A 27,381-nucleotide genomic window follows, 5' to 3' on the forward strand; every position below is an offset into this window, starting at 1 on the left:
AGGTGTTGAGAAAACCTCGATCGCAGACACCCTGCAAAGAAGAGGCAAAAAAGTTGCGCAGCGTCTGCCACAGAATCTGGTATTCGACGTGCTAAAATATCGGTGCGGGGGGGGGCTCGTGTCCCCAGGATACTTTCTGCGTGCGTCGCCGGTGTGTTTTTTTGTTGAAACAAAGGAGTCGTCATGTCCAGTTCGGGTGATTTCGGGAACCCTCTCCGGAAGTTCAAGCTTGTGTTCCTCGGAGAACAGAGCGGTGAGTCGGACTTGTCTCTGCCCCTTCCACGTAGGCCGGTCTGTCGTGGTGCGGGCGTGCCGCGCGGCTCAGTACAATCATCGTTTAATTGCGCATTCCGCAGGCGCCGGGTCTGATCTCACTTTTTTTTAAGACGGCGATGCTAGCCCTTTCTGCGAGCTTACTAGCCGAAGTGGCGAATGATACTTGGCCTGAGCTGCGCGGTTTCGTTCCTTGGCGAAGGACAGGGTCCCGAAGCTGCAGGTGCTAGGCCTACTGTCAGTTTGCGGCCTCTCCTCGCTAGTGCTCCCAAAGTTTTCTCATTTTGGCCTCGGCTCATGAAATTGGCATTTCCATAGATCCTTTCACATAGTACCACATACGAAGTGTGCGCTGAGAGCGCGGGCAAGGCGTCACGAATGCCGTACGTGTGTTCGGCGAGAATGGTACGCATTGTCCACGCCTCCGCGCGCCCCTGGTTCCCGAGGTTTTTACCGATCGGTCGTCTAACTTGCATGGGAAATTCGATGAACTGTATGACGCCGCTTTTCGCGTGAACTAACTCGTCTGTTAGGGACGCTGTCGCGTGTCCGGAATGCGGTCAGTATGAACATTTTCGATCGCGCTTTTGTTTTGTTTTCTCCCCGAAAGCGGCGCCTGCCGAACAGGTGCGACCGGACTTCATCGAACGTTATCGTAAAAAACTGTTGCTTTGCGCCCAGCCTTACTTATAAAACAACAGTTCGCGTTTTTTGGGGTATACTGAAAGGGTGTAAAAGCGAGTGGGTGCGGTGCAGCGGTTGTAATAGTAACGTGTTGTGAAACAGGCGACGATAGATTTTACTTTCGTCCTGTCTGTAGACGGCACAGTCGGCCGCGGCGCAGCCGGTTGGCCGCCGGAAAAAAAAAAAAAAACGCGTGGGGGTAAGTGACCTCGACAGCGGACTGAGCTAAATAAGAATAAAACTCGCATGCGAGAAAGGTACGGACGAAAACGACTAACCCAGTTTTTTTTTTTCTATCGTGTTCGTGAATGAATGGAGCAACGAGGTCCGTTATGCGCTGCTGTGCGTCGAGCCGGTTTAGAAGCCCGGTTAATGCGCTGTCAGCTGGTTACATTGCCAATAGAAGTGGCCGCCGCTAACGCGGAAGTTGTTGGCTTGGCGGACGTTGCGCTCGTCACCTTAAACATAAGGTTTCACTTTCAGTGTTCCGGTTAGCGGCGTACCTACACTGCACTCCGGGAGGAGGTCTCAGCTTGTTTTTTTTTTTTCCCCTGGTAGGTTTCAGAACACGGAAAATGAGTCTGGCTGCGCATTTTTTGTTACCCCTACCTCTCGATAAATTCATCGATGGGCTTCTTGACGGCAGCTATCTTGAGCTGCCATGAGACCTTGTAGGCGTGTCACCTGTGTGCGTCTGCACGTTTCATCTTGGTTTCATCTTAAGAGCGTAAAATGGCATAACTAACGCTGAATGAAGTATTTCGCTTATTTTTACTGTATTGAGAAGCTACTCTGCTTTTTAACGGATTCTTAAATATTTTTACCAAGATTTTACTGCACGGTTTTAGTCTTACAGTGCTTTATCATGCTTCTGTGCCATATTCAGCCGGGTAAAGTGAAGGCAATTCAATGTTGTCCATGAAAGGACAAAAAACATGCCTGAGCTCATCAGTAATGCTTAGCTTACCCGTGACCTAATGGAAAGTCATCTTGGCATGTCCTTTTTTTTCTCTCCTGTTATATGCCCGAACCTTTTCATGATGCTTATAGGTCAAGGTTATCTGTTTTATGGCACTTATCTCAATGAATGGCCTGCAGAAGGCTGCAATAGCACTGATATCATATAAGAAGCCAGAAAAGTGGAGCTGTGGCACACATGTGCTCATGCATAAATTTTTATCTACAGTGCTTCAGTTTATCAGCACATTGTAGAAACATTAAAGAGTTCTTGGGGTTGGGGGGAAGTAACAAGCAAAAACGTTTATGGCAAGTTGTCACACAGAACTTGTGTGTCGTGCTGGTGTGCGGGCTTCTAAACTATTTCTGGTGCCGTAAATCCCCTTGTAGTCATTTGTAGAGGTCTTGTCTTTGTTTCAGTTGGGAAAACTTCACTCATCACACGTTTCATGTATGACAGCTTTGATAACACATACCAGGTATGTGCCTTCTTGTTCTCATTGTTTTTCGTTGTGTGTGCATATGTCTCATGCGTCCTCAACACACCTGTAGTGCCAATTTACATTCCATGCAACAGTCGCATCTAATGGGAACTGCACCCACTTGGTGCCTCTTATAGCCCATGTGCAGGCTTGGGATGTCAAACCCCACACACCAGACCTGTGATGTCGGTGGTTTTTGTTGTTGCTCTCATGGACAAATATCACAGACTCACACACCTGGGTGAGGCTGAAGCTGAGCTCCACCCAAAGTAAAATCTTGGCAACCTTTTATGAATGGCAGCTTCTAACAGCTCTTAATCCTACTCAACCCAATGTAGACGCCTAGGTCAGTTTGCATTTCCTGAAAATGTTTGTCTATCCCACTTTTTGCAACCACTCCAAGCGTCTCTCGTGGGCGAAAGGGGCTATTAGAAATTGCAGCGTGTGCCCTGTAAGGTACACCTGCAGTAGAAAGTTAATGGAGTACAATATTAGAGGAAAAAAACTTAATTTCATCATCATGTTTGCACACAACCAGGATTATATATATGCAGCCTAAGTCTGAAAGTGCGAACTACTGTGCGCCATTAAATCTCAAGTACTATTGCACTCAATAGAAGCTACAACACAGCAACTGTGGCTGCAGGTCATTTCTTGAAACATCGCCAGTCCAGTGTTGCTGTAAATTTCTGCATACCCTTAGATGTAAAGACAATGTACACTCAGTGTTTGTGCAACTTGGGTGCTCTGTAAAAGGGCACATTATTTTACAAAAAATTCGAATCCTCAGCAGGTTCACTTCGTACGTGTTGCTAGTCATACTGAGCTCGATAATACCTTCCTTGGAAAGCCTTGGATTCAAAGAAATTGAATTTCTTCGCTGAACTCTGTTGCCATAAGCTTTTGATAGCGGCTGTACATGGTGGGGCTTTGTAATTGTCGTAAAGGGCCAAGATTTAGCAACTGCAGCATGCTCACATTTAGCTCCTTAAGGGCTCATTGAAAAAAAAAAAAAAGGTACCAAAATGGTTTATTGTTTTTATGACGTGGAATGCTTCAATTACATGTTTAAAACACAAAAGTATCTATGAAAACATTTTACGTTTTCTTAGCCGTTATGTATTGTCCACTCTTGGAATTTCAAAAAGAAAAACTTGCTTTCGAATAGCAATGCACAAAATGCACTATTCGTCCATTGATTCACTCCAAAATACTGGAGAACACCAACGGTGTGATAGTACTCAAAACACTGCACTCCTCACAAGGCCATCTCGCACAATCTACACCATACCCTCATTCCCTTGCTGATTTTCTCTATGTTGCTGTCTCCATTCAAATCTCGTTACTATAGTCTTGACTTCAAGAATAAAACTTGGAAGTCGACATCCTCATCACTTGTGCTATCATCATCGGACAGATAACGCTCGTGGGAAAATCTCGTGCTCACAGAATGAACCTCAACACACAAAGAACGTCTTCTGCCATCTACTGTCAAAACTCTGATTCAATAAAAGCGTGGATGAAAAAACGGGTGCTGCCATCTATGCTTTAAAATGCCATTTGACGAGCACAGCTCATTAGAAGCCATTTAGGGAGCAGCGAAACATCGATCACAAAGTGCGCACGTCTACTGTGAAAAAGTGGCGATCTCTTGTGGCAAGCTAAGTTCATCATGAACCCTTAAGGGGTTAGAGAGAATATTAGGGCCTGGAGTCTTTTCTTAATTTTGAGAAACAGTTGTATTCACGCGCTTTCCATTTATTAAACGAATAGCAGTATGCACAAAGTGCATTGTTGAAATTCCATTCATGTAAAAATATTTTGAGCTTGAGGTGCTCATATAAATGCTGGCACATAGGGCTGTCACCGAAGCTTGTTCACTCATTGACCATTTTTCGCATGTACAATAAACCTTGAGAGGCTTTCGACATGCAGATCTCCCTTCTAACTCATGCATATTTGGTTAATTACACAGCTGCAGCGATAGTTTTTTTTTCTCCAAGGGAACAGTATGTGTAGTCTAGATTGAATAAAAGTGCTGCATATTGTTCATTCGAACAGATGCTGGAAAAAACTATGAAGCACAGTGGTGGGGCATGGCAACGAAAGTAGCTGGCTGCAGACTGCTGCTCGCAGTGACAGGCGGCAGCACATTGATAGGGTGACAAGCAGGCTCAGTCGACATCGCTTGTAGGCGTTGATGTGCCGTCTATTCTGCTATGTTAATTTATTGATATAGTCTTGTCTCATTGTAAGCAGATGGATGAGGAAGGGCTTCCAACCTTGCTCGAGGCAGCAGAGAGCGACACTCTGTTGTAGCCACCGCTTAAGAACCCTCAAAATCTTTTTTTTGTTTATGTAGTTCAAAACTCTTTCCACGCTTAGAAACCTACCTTTGCCGCTTTGTACAGTTTATTGAAAGTATCTTATGCATTGATTTGAAATGAATGTAAGGTATATTGGATAGATTACTTTGCACTCTTTCTGTTTATTGAACATACAGATGTGTGGAAGCTGAGCATGTCATTCCCATGAGCTCGAGCATATTTCGTATGTAGTGTCGGTGTCTCAAAATGCACTATTCTGTCATCAGTGAGTGGCTTCTGCAGCAAAATTTTATAGTGAGATGCACGGATCTAGGTCACTGAAAAAGCACTTCACAACTCCATTCCTATCCACCTGCTCATAATTATGTGACCTACTGGCAGTTTTATTGGCTGGTCTTATTGGTTCTTAAGTTTTTCAGGGTACAGTTAAACTGAGCATGCAAAGCGCAGGCACCTTGCAGGTGTAACACTGGTACTGACCTGAGCAACCCTGTTAGCAGCACGGGCGTTTCTTTGGGTGTGGTAGCCCCATCCAAGTCGGGCATCACCACCAACTCATACCCATTGTTGAATGTAATTTCCCAAGTTTTTCTTCTCCGCTCATCACAGTCCAGAACCAAAAAGACATCCACTTTGCATTGCATTTGTAGGTTTTTCTTTTAGAGTTTGGAGCCAGAGCCAGTGAATGAAAGAGAGTACTTGTGATAGCCTTGCGAGATGCTACACCAGTTGGTTTGCAGAACAGTTGCTGGCATCCAACAATAGCTTTCACGCTAGGGAAGGTGTGAGTAGGTAGCTCATTAGCAGGTGTAAAGATAAACCCGGTTCAGTTGACATTCTAAGTGCTATACAGCCAGATCTATTTGAGCCACTTTTCTTCAGGCATCTCATCAGTCGTACTGTTGCTTGAAAATTAGATACTTATTGGTTGCGATCAAAACCTACTGAAATATCAAGGACATGCTACCAATATCTAAACTGCCCAAGGCAAAGAACTGAAGTGTCTTTCACCTTGCTGCTTCCTTCGCTATGCTGGATAACGCAGCAACAGCCCTGGTATTTTGCTTTCTTGAACTTGAGTCTGCATGGTGGTCACAACTAACTCTGCTGATTTTTGAGTTTTCATCACTATGGTTACAGAGCTACACCTTTAGGCTGAAGGATACGTGTTGCATTGCACTTTTTTACTGATCTCTGGCATTATATACCTTTTACATGCACTTATTCTTCTCTTAGCAGTGAATTTTCTGGGAATTCATTAACTCTTGGGAAAGTGGGACTTCATTTGAACCGTAAACTCAACCATGTTTGCATTTAGAGCTTTAGTACTTTGGGATTGCGCCGATAGAAACATCTATTCAGGCCTTCTGGTCCAGAAAAGGCTGTCCAGATAATTACCGATGCACACTTCATTGCCATAATGTGCTTTCAAGCATTGCGTACAACTCACCTTCTGTGGCCATTCTCACTGATCTCCCCGTGAAAGCACTACTGCAAATATTGCCTCCCACTAGCCTGTGGTGAAGGCACCTAGTGAACGAAAGACGCTTGTAATTGTAGCATCTTTGCCATCATCAATTGTGCTGGATAAGCCAAATGAAGGCTACAAAAAGACCTATTGGCCTTTCACTTCAGGTTGTGCAGCATGTTGCTGTCCCAGAAACGTTTGCACCAATGGCCACCAAAGTGTAATTTAGCAAAAGGAATTACCCCCGCATTGTTGCAGAGCGAGATATATCCTAAAATCTTGGTTAGCTTGTTTGGAAACCAAAAGTGGCTGGTTTATCTTTGACTTGAAAGTGCTATTAAACTGCTCAACTGCTTTGCAGAAGTAGTCATGAAATTGTGCCTGCTTTCTTTTTTTGCGTTGCGTGTAGCAATGTACAGTTTTGGTCAAAAAGTTTTAAGGCCAAAGGCTTTCGCTTCAGCCGCATGGACCATGAGGGTATCTGAAATAAATAAATAAACAGTGCCATTACGGCACTATTAAAGACTGAATGACCTTGAAATGCTAGCAGAAGGTTTCTTGCGGTAGAGAAGCTTCCTGCTTGACCTGTGTTTTGAATGATCCGCTACAAGGAGCATTCTAGGAACGTTCATTTCGCTGCAGCTGAACTCTGTGGCCTTAAGACTTTTCACCAAGACTGTACTTGATTATGGCTGTTCAAATGCTGTTCAAGCACTTGTTTTTTGCAGACATCGTTTAGGTCTACTCGCACGCTGCAAATACCAAATATGTATTATCATGAACCTTTATCATGTTGATCTTCAGTTTTTGGCTTAATAATTGCCAATGCTTTCTGTAATTTTCACTGTTTATATATTGCAGAGTTTTGGTCTAGTACGGTTATTTTCCTGTATTATTAAGGTATAGTAAACATAACAGGGAGTGGTTTTGCTACAACACTTTCTGCAAGCTATTCCAGTTGAACTATGCAGGACATAAAAGGCAATGCTTTTGCACACGAAAAACAAACATGATTCTGTTAAACGTCGGGAGCTTTTCATTGTTACATTGTTTTCAACGAATGTTGCATCACTCAGCTTATTATGCGATAGCTTTTAGAGCACAATATTCCTTGTCATTACATTTGTAATAAGGCAATTGTGACAAAATGCAATTGTATTCTGATCCTGTCATGTCAGAAATTTCTTGACTAGTTTTGAATCTCCAGTCACTATCAGCAGTATCTTTAAAGATCAGTGCCTTTTAATCATTGCATTTCATTTTGTTTTTATTTTCTTGGTGTCTAAATGTTCACTCTACTCTTCTCTTTATTACAACAGGCCACGATAGGCATAGACTTCTTGTCAAAGACGATGTACCTAGAAGACCGCACTGTAAGTGAAACATTATTGTGTGCCAACTTTTTTTTCTTTTTTGTGAAAGAATTTTCACTTTCTTACATGAAGAAATTTCATCTAAATGCCTTGCTGAATTCTTAATTTGCCTGTTCATGAGTGTCATGACAATGTGGCATGTTTAAGTCATTTGGTTTTTATTTGTTGCATTGGCTGATGCTGACAAATCTAACATTTATTGAATGTTTTGATATTGCCTGTATGTATTATATTTTTTTCTAGTTCATTTACTTGCGTGGCTTGCTTGTGGAAGATGAATACATAGGAGTTATTACAGACCTGTATAAAATCCTCTCCTCCTACACACTTAAAGACTATCCATAATGATATTACCGTTGTATTAATTAATTGTTCTTGGAAACGTTTTGCTTTATGAACGATGTATTTGTCGTCTCACAACACAAAAATATATGATTTTGCTGAGTCCCAACTCTTGGGACAAGCGGCAATGAGAGCGCCAACGTCTATGCTGTGCAAACTCGGAAGAAGGAAATAAGTACTACACAGGTTGCATGAAGTTAATGCATTGTAGGCTGAGAGATGAATGAAATAATAAAGTAAATAATAAGCTACACCTGGTAAAGCCCATCACGGGAGAACAGATGTCATGTGCACACCAGGAATGTTTCATTGAAGTTATTTATCTCGCCTTCGCATTGGATACACCCTACATGTAGTTTTATTCTCACAAATCCAGAGAAATCTGCAGGTGAGCTGGGTAGTGAAGCAGTCACCATAAACCGCATTTTAGTCACACACAAAAGTCAAGAAACGAAGGGAAAAAATTTTTTGTATGATTTTGTTACGAACACATTCTTTTCCACCCAAACTTGCTCCAAGGAGGTAATTCACTAGTCAGTTTCCTGTTTTCAGTTTTCTAAAAGAAGCAGAGATCTTAAGCAAGTTATTATAACGACTTTTCTTTCTTACTCACCAGGCAAATACATTAAACCTTGCATTTGGCACATTATGGCCTTCGTTACTCATATGACATAAAACGCAACACATACTGAGCAGTTTTGATGTGAATCGTGGCCCAACCCATCCCCTAACAAACTTTTTCAACCCTTTCTCCATCTTGCAGGTTCGTCTACAGCTGTGGGACACAGCAGGTCAAGAACGATTTAGGAGCCTCATTCCAAGTTACATCAGGGATTCTACAGTCGCTGTAGTGGTTTATGACATAACCAGTGAGTTTTCCTGATGCTTTGCTCATGCAGTTCATTCATCGGGCATTCTTTTCAGCTGAGAGCCCCTTTAATATATGACCTGTGTGTGTTTTGATAACAGAAAAAAAGAACGAACGAGGGTCGGGGATGGGGGAGCTTCAATCTACTATCCAACATTTTTGACAAAGGACTTGTCTTCATCATTGTCAATGACAGATTGTTGAAACTTGGGCTAGTGGACAAGGGCTCCCCCCGATCCTCGTTTATGTCGTTCTGTGCTGTCAAGAGTCCCATCTTCCTGCTTAGCACTATACTTTACGTGTAGCCAGCTAATCACCGGCCGTTGGAGCAATATTCGCTTTAAATATGCATCAATCGATGACGCCGCATGCTTGGCTGCTGGTTTGGTTGTAGCTTTCACTCCAGATAACACATGTTGCCCACTAGTTCTGAAAAATATATGCCGGGGAAAAATAAAATTCTTTTTTCGCCACTTCTTTTGAATACAGCTGTGGCGTCTTGGGAAAGTTGAAGTTTCACAGGCACCGAAATTCATGCACTGCTTTTTGGAAGGGAGGAGGCTGTGGACTGTAAGGACACTAAACTATTAGATGACGTTGAAATGGACTGAAAGATGCTATACTTTTAGCCGACATTAAAAGCAGGGAGCGTGACTTGATTCACAAGGTGAGGATTAGGACTTGGGCTCAGAGCGTGGCACATGAGACACAGCTTGAGCGCCGGTTTGGAAACTTGAAGCTCGCAAGGAAATATTCTTCAATATTATGTATATGGCTGTTTTCTGCAGCTACATACTGCACCAGAAAGAGTCTGAAAAAGAGCGTGCACGCCAACACGGAAGTTTATCTCGTCGAGAAGATTGTTGATGAGGCTATGTTCCCCACTTGAAGAGAATGGAAGACCAGCTGTAGCTCCATCCCAAGTGTGTCTGAAAACATGTTAATGGCACCATTTTGCTCTCCTAATACCTTAGTATGAAGGCATATGAGAAACCATTAAAACCTGGGGCAAAATCAATGAAAGCAGAGAGGAGTGCGACCAATGCTACTTCACATTTCACACCTGACTTATCAGGAACAAGAAAATTTGTATTTTCTCTAGACTTGAGATCGCCTTACGGGCCAATTAAAATAAAAGTTACTCGCGTTCAGCATTTTCAGCACGAGTTATTGCTGATTCTTTTCAGCAACCCGTGTCATGCTGTGCCCTCGAGGAGAAATTGGTGGAGATGAATGGGTTAATTTGCTGAGAAGAAATTAAGATTCTTTGCTATTTACTTGTCTCTTGTGTTGCAACCAGGATCCAAGGTTTGATGAGCAAGAAATTCACAGTGTTTTCGAAACGTGTTATGTAGTCGGCTATGCTGCAATACATTCATACAAAATGCATGCTCTAAATGTGGCCATGCTGTACTGGTGGCCATACTGTACCTGACAGAGAATTGATGTGCAGCTTCAGGTCAGTCTTGTTAGTCAATAATGAAAAATACTTTTATATGCTGTGTGGCGGCAGCAGATATCACCCACTTGCGGCCTGTTAGAAGAAACTTGTGTATTGACATTTGATTTTGTCTGCGGCATTTCAGATGCAAACTCATTCCATCAAACATCCAAGTGGATAGATGATGTACGGACGGAGCGGGGAAATGATGTCATTATCATGCTTGTTGGAAACAAGACTGACCTCTCTGACAAGAGGTGTGTATGTTTGGATCATCTCCTTGCACGCATTTGGAGGGGAAAGCGAACAGATATAAAAGGAGGGTTGAAGCAAATTTTTAACGATGCACATAAACCTTGCCAGTATTTAAGTCTTGTGTTTACGGGCCACAGAAAGTCATTCGCATGTAATAGGGAACCCACAGTTTTGCTCCAGAATCGTTTGTCATTTCCTGTGCTTGTTTTAAATCTCTGCCCTCCTTTACAGTTCATGATGAGAAAATGGTAGTGATTAGTTGGAGTGTTCATGTTTCGCAAATAGCGTGGCCAGTGGGAACATTGCAGCAGAAAAAGCAAACAAGATGAGTCTCATGCTTCAACAGGCTGTGGTTGGTTTATGCTCACCGGCAGAAAAAAAAAAAGGAAGGAAAGTGCATAGCACAAGTTTCTGGGTGGAGTACCACAAACATAATTTGGAGCTGGTGTGGACGTGTAGTTTGTAGTGGATTCATAACAGGCGAGGAAAAGACTTGGAGTCGTTGAAAAGCCATTTTGTTCTGTTGGTATCTCGGCTTATGCAAATTGCCGTCTAAATTTGGCCGCCATGGTGGCTCAGTGGTTACGGCGTTCAGCTGCTGACCCGAAAAACACGGGTTCAGTCCTGGCTGCGGTGGTCGAATTTCAATGGAAGCGAAATTCTAGAGGCCTGTGTAGTATGCAATGTCAGTGCACATTAAAGAACCCCAAGTGGGCAAAATTTTCTGAGCCCTTCACTGCAGTATCCCTCACAGCCTGAGTTGCTTTGGGAAGTTAAACCCCCATAAGCCAAACCAAACCTTCTAAATTTCTTGCAGCTGGAGATTGCATTAGTAGTGTCCCTTCATAGCCAGCTTTGCAGCTTTGAGAAAAGTCTCCTTGGGATTCCCATAAACTTGAGTTAGCATAACCTAAGAGAATGAAGCCTGAGTTAATAAAGGATGTCTCAAGATACTTTGATGGGGGCAATTTACAGCAATGCCTAAAACGAGAGCTGTTGTTGGTTGCGTTAAACGCTGTTGTTTTTAAGTAAAGATTGGTGGGTGTGTGTGTGCCGAGTTGATGATGGGTGTGTGTGTGCCGAGTTGACACAATTGATTCTGTTTCAGTCACAAGCTTTTTATGTTCTTTTCATTTTTCATTGGCCTCGGTGCTCAAGTGATGCCGCCGCTTATGTTTGCACTTAGCTGGCTTAAGCAATGCCATGCCCCTACTATCATTGGGTGCATGGCACAACACCAGTTATGTGATGGATTGAAAAATTTTAAAAATACAAGATTTTAAGAAAGTTGTTCTATTATCCCAGCATTTCTTGTGCTGTGTTCTCTGCAGTACTGGTCCTGCTTGAGATCAGAATGCATAGCTTTTATTCAAATGATGCTAACATTTACTAGTACTTGTGTATTATTGTAATAAGCCTGTTTTACAAGACCCATATGCTTTTCTGCTTGTATTATTGCCGCTAATGGGAAAGATGCCCATTTCTAAGGTTTCTCACATACTTGCCTTGTCATAATCCCTTCAGGTTTCTTGGCACCATTCTGTGGAGTTTGAGGTGTCAAAAGCAAGATGCAGGCTGTTGCAGCGGCCAGCAAAGAACATTATTTGTGTGCTGGCTAGAAATGTTTTAACAAATTCACAATTACTAACCGGATTAGTCTTTTCCCTTTTTTTTTATATTGAATGTAATCTCAATTCACCTGCTATTTAGCAAGCGTAGATGTTTCTTTTAGACGATAGACATGCATGAATGCCCTTTGTGTTGTAGCTGTTCTGTGGATTGATTGGACCAATGCTCTGTGCTTGCAGGCAAGTGACAACAGAGGAGGGTGAGCGGAAGGCAAAAGAGCTCAATGTTATGTTTATAGAGACCAGTGCAAAGTCCGGCTACAATGTCAAACAGGTGGGCTTGTTTTATGTGTAATCAGTGCTTAGCTGTTCAGATTTTATGTGGTGGGGAGGCCATCGCATATCATTTCACAGTCACAGTAATGTGGTAACAGCCCTTTATTTTTTTCAATATTTGTTGCAATAACTCTGATAACCTCGTGTTGGTCATTGTATATTATTGCTCATAATATGTCTACAATTACTGTGTTGTTACCATGTCTTTCTTTTTTAGCTCCGTATGACTAATACCCCTGTCACACTAGTGCCTTAAAGACATTTTTTTTTTTTGGTTAAGAGATGCATTATGCGGAGCTGCATAATGTGTTTAGCACCTTCTTAGTGTTTATTTTGTGGTTATGGTGTTCGGCTGCTGACCCAAAAGATGGAGGCAGGTCCTATCCTGGCTGCAACAGTCGCATGTCACTGGAGGTGAAACGTTGGAGGCGCATGTACTGTGCGATGTTTAGTGCAGGTTAGGGAACTCCAGTTGGTCGAAATTATCCGGAGCCCTCTGCTACAGCATCCCCGATAACCTCAGCTGCTTTGGAATGTTAAACCCTATAAAACTAAGCACCTTTTTAGCCAAGGGCCTGGGAAGGGAAGGTAGCTGATCTCTGAAGCCTAAAAGAGAGAAGCCTTCAAGAAGCTACAATCATAGTACCATTTAGCTTGAAAAACTAAAAGTAAGCAACATAAAATCTAAGCAGCTGACAATGTTTATGAATATTTCATTGTAAAAGCTCATTAATTCAAAAATTTGGGGAATTCTAACTGCCAGTGCAGTTACGGCCAACGTTCATGTAAGTTCATGGTGTGAGATGCTGATTAATTAGAGTGCTACTGTGGATCTCACACTGTTTAATTCGAATGTGCTCCCGAAGTGAGGCTGTTACCAAGTTTGACTGGCACAGCAAGTGATCCTCAAAATAACGGTACTCAAGCTTGAATGCATTCTGTAGTCACCGATGCACCTGTGTGATGCGAGTGCAACGGCAGGCGTGGCAATGAAGGGATGGCTCCGTCTCTGAGAAATAGTGTGACTGCTTAGTTTCGCTTTCGCTTTTCTGAGCTTCGTGTCAGACCGCAGCGATGGCGGCGATTGGCCACACATCAGAAAACTGGCTGATCCCAGCCTGACTGCCGTTTCGAATGCTGATTGACACGTCGCTGGTGGTTTCTTCCTTTTTTTTCTCTTTTGCTGTTCTGCGTTTCTCTTGCTTCCATCTGTGTGGCTCTACCATTCTTCTATTGCGGTGGAACTGTGTGCTCGTGGGCTCGTTAGGTACTGTTCGCTGTTTATGTGGTGAAGCCTTCTCAGGCACGACGCTGGCTCCAGCGCTATCGAGTTGCACTGTGAAAGATGCCATGAGGGTCCCTACCATTTTTTAGTAAATTTGCTTTAAGACTTCCGGCAGTGTGCTCGCAATAAAGCATTGGCAGAACTGTGAAAAATAGTCATTTTCGCACAGTTCTAACCTCAAATTCAGGCGACCATTCAGTCATTCACCAAATAAATGTACTGTGATGCTAGCAGTTGCTGCGAGTTTTTTCAGCTTGATTTAATAATTGTAACTTTATTTGGTGAAAGACTGGGCAATGGCCGCCTCGGGAACAGCATGGCAGTGACTATTTCTCATGTATCCATCAATGTTTTATTGCGTGCATACTGTCAGGACCATTGAACCAGAACTGCTCCAAGCTCGTAAGGGTCTCCCGCAACCTTCACAGTGCAATGCGGTGGAGCTTCACCGCTACCGTATCACACCCATCATAAGCGGCACCGTCGCATGCGAAGAGGCTCCACTGCGCAAACAGCTAACAGCACGTGATGAGTGCGCAGTTTCACCTAACCAGAAGAACGGAACCATTCAGATGGTGCAAAGCTCAGAAAGGCAAAAGCCGAAACTAAGCAGTTGGACTGTTCTCCGAGACGGGAGGCCATCCGTTCGGCATCATGCCTGCGGAAGTACACGTGCACCTCAGAGGTGCATGAACGACTCTGCAGCATGAAATTTGGGTTTTCAGTAGCGCTGGTTCGACAATCTCTTGCCGGACCGATCACACCTGTACGCAGCCTCCTTTCGAGAGCCCGTTCGAATTAATGGTGCGAGACTCGTAGTGTCCGAATTAGCGACCGGTTTTGTTTTTTTGATTCAGTGAAGGTCTTTGCTGAAAAGGCCTATAAGAAGTGCTGTGTGACAGGTGCATTGTGTTTTAAAGTTGGCTCCATATTGCAGTGCAAATTTTGCACTAGGAAGTTGTTTTTCAGCTTTGTTTTGAACACTGTGGAGCAAGTCCAATGACAGTGCTTTCTTGGCTGGGAATTTTACCGCAGTTATTTATCAGAACTGCTTGGGACTTGCTCACTTTGTGTTGCTATCTCACTCTGTTTTGTAATTCTTTGTGACTAGTTGGGGTACTGCGCACTAAAGCTTGACTGCATTAGATTCAATTTTGCAGTGCTAAACTTGTTCACCTTAGTTCACAGCAGACTTTGTCAAGCTTTTTGGCAGGCTTTTCCCTTCAGTAAAGCTGTGACTTTCATTTGCCCTTCCTTTTTAATTACCGCTCCTCCAACCTGGTGTGACCTCGAGGTCAGTTGCTTTGCACTTGCTAGCTCACATTCGTGTCTGTGGCAGGCAAAAAGCAGTTCACCACAATGTCATGACAATAGTGATGCTATTGTTTGGAGGGTCTGTTTTGAGGACCATTTGTTGCTTCATTCTTAAGTTGGGTCTGACTCTACAAATGTGGCATTGCTGTGATTTTCTGTGATTAGCACAGTTCACTGTGTAACAAAATACACTGGGTGCCGTGGTCTCTAAATTAGTCTGGTTGTGTCCCACGTATGTCACACAGCTCTTCAGACGTGTGGCTGCTGCTCTACCTGGAATGGAAAACACGGAACGAACGAAAGAAGACAGTATCCTTTTGAAGTGTTCTTTCTTTCCTATCTTTCCTTTTTCTTTCATCTTTGTTTTCGATGGGTGCCGTGCACTGGTGCTTGTAGTGCACTTTTCATTTCTCCCTCTGCTGTGTGACCCTTCTTGGCCTCCTGTTTACTACAGGGTAGGAGAACACTGGGGAAGAATTTCATTGTTTCTGCTGCTTTGTTTGCAGTTCGAACCTCTCCCGGGATGCTTGCCGATGTTTTGGTTTATCAAAAGCTTGTCATCGTGCCTGCATTTTTCTTTTTGCATCTTTTTTTTTTTTTTGTAGTGATAGCTACATTACGGTAGCATTTCGAGCCTTCAGCGTGGTTGGTCACGTGATGCGGAGCAGCTGCCGGCGGCGCTGCGCTGTGGCTGATCACGTGGTTGGTCACATGACCAAGTTTCACTCAGCCAGCTGTGGCCATCGCGTCACTGCAGGTTTAACCAGAGCTAAACCACCGCCAATTTTTTTCTTTTAAGCTTGCCTTTTGGTCCACGTATTGTTAAGCATAGTATTTCTTTTGGTGACGCTGGCGACCTCTGTGTGTTACTTATTGTCAGGGGGTGCCGCTGTTGTTAAGTGGGTGGCCACATTTCAAAGCCACAGTGCGGCCAGCATAGTGTCACATTTCCACTTGTGACAGCTCTTCAGCATTGAGAAGCAGCATGGTGTTTTGACAGTTCCGAGCTCAGTGTCATACGTGGTAAAGAAAGTTCAGCGTGCAACTGTTTTGGCTAATACTAAGTCCTGAAATAGTGTGTTCAAAGGCTCACCATGGTTCATTGTGTGTTGGTTGGCAAGCTTTGCATCCCTTATTTCGTGTGACTACAAGTTAAATTCCTTGTTCTGATTCTACAGTCATTTCCTATGTCTTGGTGAGGCTATTTCTGCAGCGTCTTGATTAGGCCGCAACCATGGTAGATAAAAGGAGCATTGTTGGTGAGTAGAGTTGTTTGATGCCTACTGATGTTCTTCAGGGACTGCTTGCAAAGAAAAGGGCACAGGTGATAGTAGATGGCGTTTATTGTTTCTGTGGCTCCAACGACAGCATTATTCGCTCCCGCATTTTTCAGTGTTGCATTTTTGTGACAAACGAAAACAGGTCCCCCATAGTGTTCATTTACATGACTGAGAAGTCCGTATTATATGACACACACAATACACATCCCACCTTCAGGAAGTCACCAGCAACCAGCTACAGACATGGAAAGTTACATGTAAGATGCTGCCACGTTATGGGGCTTCCCTCGTCATCTTTTACGTGATCTGTTTTAAAAATGTTCAGGGACATGGGTTTCATGAGGGGGAGTGTGGGTGGGTGGGGGGGGTTATCAACTGGTGAGCTCTTGCTAAAGTGGCTTCGCAAGAGTGGGGCTCAGTGTAGCAGACGCGGCAGGTCACTTAGTTCTCCTTTCGTTCAAGTGTTTTGATACTGCAGAGGCAGGTACATGCATGAGCCACACACTCTCCTTTTCAACGTCGGCAGGCTTGCAGACCTCTGGGAAGAGTACATAGCTAAACTGCCTGCCCACATCTGCTTTGCGAAATTTAGGGCTCGCAAAATATTTTCAAACTGCGACTTCAGCCAAATTTGCGAAATATTGAGCTTGCGAAAAGTACTAACCACTTATATACTATCCTTGTGTGTCGTCTTGTGGCATAGGTGGGCATGGTACAGTTATTACAATCGATGTCTTCTCTTGTGGGGCTCATTGTATACATATTCACTGCACTACTGTGAGCTCTAATACTTCTCAGTTATGTCTGGCTTGTGAGATTTGTTTCAGATTTTGCTTACAAGTTACACACAACAGCCTTTCTCATTTTTTTTTTTCATTAGGACAAAATAAAGCAATAGAAATTTTCATCTTGTGCTTTTAGCCATATGCATGCCCTTTGTTCAGTTATTATCATAACGGAAATATGGCATCCTTCCAATGAGTGCTGACTTGCATAATGTCAAGCGGAGTGCACATTTATTTCCGTTCGCATTGAAGTGGCATTGGGTGTTGTAAGTCTGATGTGTTTGTGGTCTTGTGCTTTATTTGTCATTCTGCATTTTTTATAAACGGGATATCTTGGGTGGGTATCGAGCTCAATATGAAAACAAACTTTTCTTATGGGTACAGTAAAACCTCAATAATTCACCATAATCGGATAATTTGTAGAATTTTTATGGTCAGGTAACCACACAGCCAAGCTGGCAGCTCACATCAGCTCACCTAAATCGAAGGTCTAAGGTGCTCTGCAGTAACGCCCGGGTTTCCGCGAAACTGGAAACGCTCCGAATTCGACTGATGACACAGAATCACTCCACTTATAATCAGTGTGCGAGCCTGCATTGATCAGAGCACATAGTTCACGCAAACAGTGGAAACACTTCACATAGCACACGGCACGGTGACATCACGGCAGCCAAAGTGGCCTCCTGCAGTTCACAGGTGCGAAATGCCAACATCTTCGGCAGTGTCAAGCAAAGTCTGTCTGCGCTGGTGCCGACATAGTGCTCAATCCCCGTTTCATGCATACTGCACTAAACTCTTCAAGTGTACTATGCCTGCCCAGATTGATTTGATATATTGCACACTCTCACCCACAAAAGCCCACCTTACGTGGGCTGACTGGCTTCGAATGAAAGGTACTACTGTATTTGAATGGTAAAAATAATTGAAAATGTCGATATTCGCACACCCCTACTCAACAAGTACACAGCTTTACATGTAACATTAGGGAAAAAATAAAACGATGGAAAGACTAAGTTGCTAATGTGGCCACCACTTCAGTTTGCTTCACTTGGTTGCAGAACAAAACAAAGTTTAAAAACATGGATATTAGAAGCATAAGAGTCTGCTTTTTTAATGCTGTTTTATTCTGCACTAAAAATACATTAGCTAGTCCAACTGCAAAGTTTGAATCGGCTGGTTGTCTTACTCCCTAAGAAATCAAAAGAACTAGAAAGCAAGTTAGTAAAGGATTGTTTGATTGTGTGGATTGTGTGCCATGCAGAGCTATACTCGGTTTCATACATAGCAGGCAACGCTGTGGAGGCTGCAAAAGTAGTCCATCCGCACAACCATATTACTCAGTCACGTATCATTCGTTCTTCTTAAAACTCCAGTGAGTGTTTGGACGAAAACATAGAATAGTATAAAACGATGTGGTAGCATTGAAGGCACGGTCGAAGCTGTGAGGCGCTCAGTGTTTGGACTCTCTTGGTATAATTTTCACTTAGTGTGAACTACTTTTTGGGCGCGGATTGAATAGGAGCGATTACCCCTAGCAACTGCATATCGTACAGCCACATGTTATTCTTGCTTCGCGAAGTCTTGATAAGTCGCAGGGCGAAAATGTGTCGGGAGGTAAAACAAAGTTCATGAGGTGCCAGTCACGACACTTCAGTTTTGTCGCTACGAAATATACTTGTGTTCGCTTTGGTTATATTGGGAACTATTTTTCGGGTGCGGACTTAGCCTGTGCGAACAGCACACTAGCTTTGGCAGCGTTGCCTGCTATGTATGAAATGGGGTATAGTGGTTATTTTGTATTGCAAGCAGCAGGATGTAGTCATAATAATAATAATGGTAATATGGCTAGCAGCAAGTGTATAGTTTTTGTGACCCCACATGATTGTGTAATGTTTTTGCAGCAAAGGCATCATGTTTAGGGCATGTACTTAGGGTGTCTCCATACGGTGTATTCTCTGCACATGATCATTTTTCATTGTAATTGCTGGAGGCCAAACTCTACTGCAGCCTTTTGACTTTTTATCATACACACGCGTTTGTCTAGAAGCTTGGTGCTCTTTCCTGGAAATATTGCAGTGATGGTGTATGATGTATGCACTGAATGCCTGCCAGGCGTTCAGTTTACCTTCGTTTTTCGCCCTGAATGGCAATTGAGCATTGTCGAATGGCAGCACCAGCTGTCGTCGAGCCCCCAATAGCAGTTCACTTTGACAGTGATTTGCAGTCATAGCTGAGTGAATCAGCCGGTAAAATGGCAGTGCATTGATCAGTGCAAAATTCAGTGCATTGATCTTATTTACTGTAGAGCTACCCTTAGCAACAGTTAATGTCCTGTCTTTCACTTGCATGAAACAGTATACTGAGGGAAAAAAATACCTCACAAGTTTAAAGGAGATATTGCAGAAAAACAAGAAAAGGAAATGGGGTAGACAAGAAAATGGACAGTACAAACACTTACCAACACAACTGGGGTTTAATTGTAATGCAATACAATTACCTGAATTGGTGAAATGAGGTAATTATTATTTGCGGTAGCTAGGTTTCAGTACCCTATTGTGTTTCTCCGTGAAAGCAGACTCACTTATACGTTCTGTTGTGTGGTTTAATCTGAAATTTAGCTTCATTCACGGCCTCTTCATTTGTAATAAACATCGGTCAAATGCAAGCTTCTGTTTGTTTTTCGTTTTTGTTGTTGTTGATGCCTGGTTGGTGGTTATTGCCTGAAGGAAAAGCTGTAGATGCTAAGGCATGCCTTGAGATGAGCACATCGTGCCTCTCAGAATAAATAAGAGATATGGGTGCTGGGAAACACATCCTTCCGAATCCGTGGCATGAGTAAACATGCGTCATTTAGCTTCCTATCTTGGTGCTGTATTAACAGTGCTTTGCTATATAGTAATTGAGCTTATCCACCTTTTGTGTAATGTAAAAGGCTAACCCCAGTGATCTTGATATGGCCCAAGCCTTCTTAAAGGGGTCCTAAGCCACTGTTCATGGAAAAGTTTCGTCCTATGTCGGTGTTCTAAGGCAGTCTTCAAAGAACATATTGAGAGAAACTTTATGATAACAATTTTGAGCAGCTTGGCTTGGCATGCAGTGCACTGTGCCACATTCCTCTCAATGCTTGCTCTAACTGTGCTGCACCTAGCCTCTCTGCAGGTCCTTGGGGGTGCTCGAGCCCAAGTGCAAGTTCTGTGTCACGACAGCATTTCCTTCTTTTGTTGCCACCACCAACTTTCCACTCCAAACTGTGACAGTTTCGTGTGCTTCTGTGTCTGCCAGCATTCAGTCTTCCATGAAATATGCCGTGCAACCAATGCAGTATGGTCGCTCACTGCTTATTTTATTGTGTTCTTAATGATAGCATCATCAGCAGTTGAGTAAATGTATGGTGCTGCCAGAGAGGAGGGTACATGCAGTCTTGCTTTGGAATCGTTTGGGCTTCTCTGCAACACGCGAAGCGATAGTACCATTTGCCCGAGGTGGCCACAACCAGTGTGCTCTCAGCACTGCATTTTGTCGTTTAAAGGGGCACTTTATAGATTACTGCTTTCACTGAAAATGGAGCTTAGCTAGAAAAGGGGAAAAATGGAATAAAAGTATCGCTGCCACCGTTGGCAGTTTTCACAATGGTAATTGTTTTTTAGTGCACTGATCTCTGAGACTGGATTATGTCGCCATTCACTCGCACTGGTAATCATGGAGTCCTTTTCAGTATTGACATCTCAAAGTTTGAATGTGGTGGGCGGGGGTAAAATGTTCCAGTTTTAAATCCAATTTTTTCTGCTGTTTTTGCTGCCAAACACATCAGGTAGCCGCAAAGAGCCGAATGATTTTCGCTGAGAACAAAAATTGGATGGAGCTGACCTCAGCGCGACGTTAATTTATAATGATGCCTTTACTTGAGTAGTAGTTTAGATTTTTTTTTTTTGCCTTTGTCTTTTGCGTTGTTGTGGTGTCGGAATGTAAGCTAGGACAGAGCAGTGTATTGCACGGTGTGCATGTTTCGTCATTGTCTCAGTGTTGCACTAGCGTGCCCCTAGCTCAGTAACACCCATCCTCATCTCGAAATGCGGGCACTTTTCCCTGCACGTGCACAGGGCCTAGGGAATGGTAGGCCGCAGTAAGTTACGAATGCAAACTTCCTTGCAGCATAGGCATGTGCAGCCCATAATTTAATGGCGCATTTGGCAGTCATTTGTTTTATGAGCACATTGCGCATCTCAATTCCAGGTTGCAAGAAAAAAACAAACTAAATGTTGTTTCTGTCACTGCTTCTGAGTTTTTTTCAGTTGACGCTGCTTACACACATAGAGGCAGGTTGTAGGCACTGATGAATTTCATCACCAACCTAGCACTTTGCAATTTTCGCTGCTTATTCAAGGTCTGTCAGTGTGAAGTTATCTGGCTGTCTTCTGGTACTGTGGCACATTTTTTTGTGGCTACCTGGTAGATGGCTCAGTGTTCTTCTATGCTGTCCTTTTCTTTCTTTTTTCCTTCCTTCTTGCACAGAGTGTCTGAATGCTGTGTAGCATGCATGCCTTTTCCTTGTTTTTCCTTTATGGCCTGTTCTCATGTCTGCCCTTTCCTGGTTTTTGCCTCTGCGACTACTTCTAGGGGTGTGCGATAGTTAGCCATGTAGCTATGCTATCCAACTTTCACTGAATGACTGTGCTATGCATAGCTACCAGTAGCTCATTACACTGCTACCTGCCGCTTATGCAGGCAGGTCAGCTTGCAGTAAATCCAGTTGCACTGAAGCAACAATTATCAATTGGCAAATTGAGTCGCGGCATAAACATTGGCGTCATTCCTGAATCGCACATCCCTGGATGTAATGGCAACCCTGTCTGCATGCAGCATGATATGCATCTTTCTGTGTTTTTTTGCTCTTTTTTATTCTTTATTTGCTTATTTTGGTTGTCAAGTTTGTTTTCGTTGGTCTCCTTGACTCAAAGCCCCTCTCCCTTGCGTCCCCTTCACCACTGCCAGTTGTGGACGTCGATCTCAAAGACGGCCCCACGGAAACGCCACGACCTGAAGGCGGTTGCGCCTGCTAGGGCTGTGCAGCAATGGAGAGAAAGAAAGAGGAAAAAGAGAGAAAAAGGAAAAAAGCGAAGGCGGCCACATCACCACACCTGCTGCTCTGCTGCGCCGCACCTACCTACCCGTCCACCGTCAGCACCACAGCTTAACACGTGCATTTGTACATGCGTACACAACACATACATGACACACACACAGTTTATCTCAGGCGCACACACACACAAGGCCAGAGGCACATGCGTACAATCGACGTCCGACCTATGGGATTGTTACGTGATGCCACGCTCACGGAACGAAGGGACAACAGAAACGCCAGAAACAAAAAGCAGGGCATACAAGTGCCACGGCCACTGCCACTGCATCGAATCGCATTGTGCGTTCTTTCTTCTTTTTCTCGCCCCTGCCGTGTCGGCAAGTTGACTGTAACTTGTGCTCTCGGATGTTTGTGGTGATCCACTGTAAGTCTAAAGTGTTGAGCGCTGTCCGCAAACTAGAAAGGCCAGCATTTGTTGTAGAAAGGTGGGCTGCTGCGAGGCGGGGGCTGCTTTGTAATTGTTAGCTGGTTGGGCGTGCTTCTTTTTCTAAAATCTGTTGACTCCTTTATTTAATAAGCCTTTCTTGGCTTTGCTGAAGCAAGAGCAGCCGTCCTTCTTTGTATCTGATTTTTTTTTTTCATTCTAACAGACATTTGCGCCCTTGGGATGCATTGGTCTCTGCAAGTTTGTCTTCATTGATCTGCGTTGTCTTGTCATTCTGTGTTCTTCTTTGTTCTTCTTTTGTAGAATATAAACCTTTTTTTGTACTTTTTGTGGCACTGTTGTTTGTGCAGTCCTTCTCTCACTTGAATTGTTTTGTGAAACTTGGCCATTCCTTTTACTTTCTTTTTTATATATATGGAAAGTCTAGTAAGTTTTTGATACAGAATTCAGAACATAATGTTTTTTTTGTAACTTGTAGGCTTTAAACAATGTTGATAACATGATTTGGGGCACCTAGGACATATTCAGGTCTGAATACATTAAAGGAGTATAGACACCTAATTTTGTTTGCATGTTCTCTTCTCTATAATGATGCGGAACACACTACTACGCATGAATCACCATGTGATATTCGCCTGCAACCGCTAAATAATTTATAATCGAATTTTTTCTGTTGTGCTGTTTCGGTTTCAACAGCCGAACGGTGGCTGTGACGTCAAAGAGTACTTCTGTGTCACGTGAGGCATAGAAAAACGTCCATATAATCGCTGCTTCATCTATATAATTTAGTGCAGTGTTGAAGCCAGCCTTCCTCAAGAGCTGAAATCACAATGAATGAGGAAGCAGCGATTATATTGCAGTTTTTTCATGTCTCGCGTGACCTGTAAGTACACATTGACGTCACAGTCCTCATTCGGCTGTTGAAACCGAAACAGCACGAGAAAGAAATGCGATTATAAATTATTTAGCGATCCTAGAAGAGTACCAGGTGGAATTCCATTTATAATAATGCCTTACGCATCATTACAAACAAAAAAACTCACCTAAATTTAGGTGTCTATACTCTTTTAAGCAAAGTAAGGCATATTTGTCTGTAGTATAGCACCTGAGGCTGACGATATCACATCAAGCTAATGGTGTGTATCTTTCCACGTTTATGGACCACTTGTCACACATCACGCCTTTTTCTGTTTGCTAGTCGTTTTAACAGTTTAATGCTGAAGAAATAACTCCACTAAAAGAAGATAAGGCAACTATAGGTAACGTTCACAAGAGCATGCCATTTCGCTCAACCAGGAGCATCTCGGATGCTCTCTTTAAAGCTCATTCCGCACTGGTTCCTGGCTTCTCCTCGTGGAAATTTTTTCTCTGCCTTTTCTAGTGCATGTAATTTTTTGCCATTCTGCAGCATGTTGAAGCGAGGCAAAGATTGAATTTTTTCTTGGTTTCATTTTAATAAAATCTGTAGCTTTGCAAAGTCAAGTTTGGCTTGCTTGCTGCATGGCTGCGTGAACATTGTAGGAGTAGGCAAGTTATCTTTTTTCTTTCTTTAGGACTGGCATGGCAGGACCAACGTGCATACTGCTTGCCACTGCATCTACTGAATACTTCTAAAACTACTTGCATGGCTTTATGTCTGGCAGTTGAGAGAACTTTGAGGTCAAAGTTAGAGAGAGTATCGACACCAAATTTTTTTTGCGTGCCCGTTTTCTTTTTACAAATGATGCATTACACATTAATATACATGGGTCACCTCATGGTATTCCCCTCTGAATGCTTATTTATAATTGAATTTCTTCTTTGTGCCGTTTCGATTTCGACAACCGAACAATTGCTGTGATGTGTAAGGTGTGTTTAGGCTGTGTGAAGCATGAAAAAAAATTGCAATATAATCACTGATACTAGTAATTCACTACAAACTTAAGACAGCATGCTTCAAAAGCTAGAACGACAACAAAAGATGTATCGGTAGTTATATTGCACGCTTCCTTCATGCCTCGCATGACTTATACACGCTTTATGTGTGAGACATCATTCGGTTGGTGAAACCAAAACAGCACGAGAGGAAATTCGATAATAAATTATGTACCAATCATAGGCAAATACCACTTGGGAATTCATGTATTCTGATGTCCTATACGTCATTACAGAGAAGAAAACATGCAACTAAAATCTATTGCTAATAGTCCTTTAAAGGCTGTCACAGGGTGCTCAAATGGCCAGTCTGTAGAAGCACTTTACTTGCTTCAAGGCAATATAGTGAGGGCTAGTCGTACATAGTGTGCGCATTTAGTGTGCATTTAAATCTGCTCCAGTCTTGACTGGAGTGAACAGGAAAGCAGTTGCTTCTCTTAGTGGTATGTTGCAACCTTGTGCTACCAGACGGCACATTGCAGGAGAACTAGCGGAAGCACTGTCACCTTATTAAGGACTGTACACAGTGGCCTGATCTTCCTGCCTGGTGCTCGGTATTGGAACATGGTTTGGCAGGTACACTTTTAAGTATGTGACAGGTTTTTGCATTGTGCCTTAATTTGTTGGGCAAGGCAGGTATATTTAAAAGCAAACCTGCTGGTCTCTGTCAAAAGCTAGCTGAGGGCATTTGCTTGCACATTGATGGTTAATTATGCGATGTTTACAAGGAGGCCACACTACCTCATTCCAAGGCTCTTGTTGCCTCGCACATGTGCTTGGTACTGCACTGTGTTTTAGTTTGGCAATTGAAGTAAGCAGGGGAGCATTGTTACAGTGTGGTCGACCAGTGTTAATCGGAAGAACAATGCTGACAGCATACTCTTGCCACTTCCCTTTCGCATGCAGAAAAATGCAGGGAGTGCATGCATGTGGTATGTGTGCGTGTGTGATAGTAGCCTTGACTCGCCATCCCTTCACCACCACCAGCTGTTCCACTGAAGCCCCAGGAACCACCAAAGGTGATGAAGGATGAAGAAGGCAGCTGCATCTGCTAGAGAAACTAGGCGCCAACTCAAGCTGCTGCGACTGTTGCTTTTTCACGCCCCCGTCGCTCCCACTGCTGCAGTTGCTGCTGCTGGCGTTGCCGCTTTTGCTGCACACGCGGACAGCTTTATTCCTTAGAAAACCAAGACTGCAGCAGACTGCACGACATGAGAGAAAAGAGCTGTTAAGAGAAGTGGAATGGGTGCTGAGCTGCTGTTGGCTTGTGAAGTTTGCAGACCAAGCAGTTGAAGATGGGGTGCGAGCTTGTGCTCCTGTCAGTGAAAGGCTTTCTTTTTTTTTTTTACCTTGTTAAACAAAGTGCTGAGCAGTGTTAGCCACTGTCTTCGTGGTTCATGTGTGTTTGGCAGTGTCTTCATGCTTCAGCTATTCACCTATTTTGCAGCACCATTGTAAAGGTAGTCCAAGGAGAGCATCCTTACATTTAGACCTGCACAAGTCTACATTGTTCGTACATCAGTGTGTGTGCGGAAAAGAGTCGCATTATATAAGCTGCAAATCATTGTGGGAAACCAAAGCAAATTGCAGATCGTGCAGCAAGGCATAAAGTGAGATGAAAATGGGGGAAAAAGTATGGAAGAAGCATCTGGCCAGAATAGGTTACATTCTTGGAGGTCAAATGGTTTGTGCGTTTACCACCTCAGCCGTTGAAGCTTAATGTGCACAGTGGCAGCGGCGGTTGAACCACTTGGACATACTTCTCGTCTTTCAACCATTGCTTTTGTCTGTTTGTAATTTGGAGGAGGAGGCTTGTTTCTGAGTGCATTTAACGGTCCTGCCCACAGGTGTGGTTCCATGGATGACTAACTCACTTCACGGGTGTCTGTCTTGCAACACTACACTTCGGTACTCCTAGGCGAACACCAGCTTGTGGCTGGTTTTTTACATTGTCTGTGAAATCCTGCCACCCTGTGTACATTCCTCGCAATAAGTTTTTCTCCCTTCCCTTTTTGAACGGATACGATAGGTAACTGTGGTGCGCATCTGCTATCTTCAAAAGGCTGCAGCGGTTATGCCCAGCCTCTATTGTGAACAATGCAAGCCCTAGCTCTGCGCAGGACTGGGACTCCTTTCTAGTCTGAGGTTTTTATCGAGTCTGAAAGATTGCATGTTTATAAACACGATGTGAGAGTGTACGAGAGATGGTCAACAATCAGTGTGATGCAGCCAGTGCTGCTGCTACAGGCAGAGCTTTTTTTTTTTCTAGAGAATTCCGTTGCTTATTCACTTCTTTGTAGCTGTCCTTATTGGAAGCAACCACAGCTTGTAGTGCTTTTGATCACATTACAAGGGAGCAACTGCAACGTGGGACACTACCATTGCTGTTCGCATGTCCGAAGACGACACCAGCTAGGGAATTTCAAGCTTTTGGTAGGATCCATGAACCCAAAGACAGTTCGAGCAGCAAGTCGCGTTTGAAGACATGAATTTGTACAAGGCAACAGCTGTTTGCTGGGACAGCCTTTATTTCATGAAACAGATTTAGCCCCAGTTTCGTAGATGGTGCTGCTTCTAACAAAGGTTTTCTTTATACTCAGTGGCCAGTGCAGGGGCCCGTTTTAGTCGCCCATATGTTTGCTTTCTGCAAGGGTTTATTTGTAGAGCATAATATTTATTCAAATATTCTCTTTATTGCTATTTTTTGTTCTGTGCATACTACTTGGAATGCTAAGCACGTCCGAGAACAAAACTCATTTCACTGTGAGGTGATGCAGCTTTGCGCACATGCAAAAAAAAAAGGGCTGCAAATGGTGCGAGGCTACTTACAGTGGTTCTGGTGAACCCTGCCCGACAAGAAAAGTTTTTTCCAATAAAGTTGGCCACAGAGGCTTTGCAGAGCAA

General features: G+C 43.4%; 1 protein-coding gene across 2 annotated transcripts; it reads left to right on the forward strand.

Moving 5' to 3' along the window:
• Nucleotides 1–38: 38 nt before the first annotated feature.
• Rab6 (RAS oncogene family member Rab6) lies at nt 39–27,381 on the forward strand. 2 transcript variants are annotated; one of them, XM_077658289.1, is made up of 8 exons: nt 39–253; nt 2,335–2,393; nt 7,511–7,564; nt 8,670–8,775; nt 10,361–10,472; nt 12,279–12,372; nt 15,219–15,282; nt 25,465–27,381. In XM_077658289.1, exons 1-8 carry the CDS (start codon nt 184–186, stop codon nt 25,530–25,532), a joined length of 627 nt encoding a protein of 208 aa, XP_077514415.1. In that variant the 5' UTR covers nt 39–183; the 3' UTR covers nt 25,533–27,381. The 2 variants fall into 2 exon arrangements, with proteins under 2 accessions (XP_077514415.1, XP_077514414.1); XM_077658288.1 differs by lacking the exon at nt 25,465–27,381 and adding an exon at nt 22,031–22,886.

This window comes from Amblyomma americanum, chromosome 3 (genome assembly GCF_052857255.1).
Source record: "Amblyomma americanum isolate KBUSLIRL-KWMA chromosome 3, ASM5285725v1, whole genome shotgun sequence".
Taxonomy (NCBI): domain Eukaryota; kingdom Metazoa; phylum Arthropoda; class Arachnida; order Ixodida; family Ixodidae; genus Amblyomma; species Amblyomma americanum.

What these genes read in the sequence shown, in the direction of transcription:
- Rab6 (XM_077658289.1), top strand. Translation starts at nt 184, where the DNA reads ATGTCCAGTTCGGGTGATTTCGGGAACCCTCTCCGGAAGTTCAAGCTT. An exon ending in GCTTTGATAACACATACCAG is followed by an intron (nt 2,394 to 7,510) that starts GTATGTGCCTTC and finishes TTATTACAACAG; the next exon opens with GCCACGATAGGCATAGACTT. An exon ending in TGTACCTAGAAGACCGCACT is followed by an intron (nt 7,565 to 8,669) that starts GTAAGTGAAACA and finishes TCCATCTTGCAG; the next exon opens with GTTCGTCTACAGCTGTGGGA.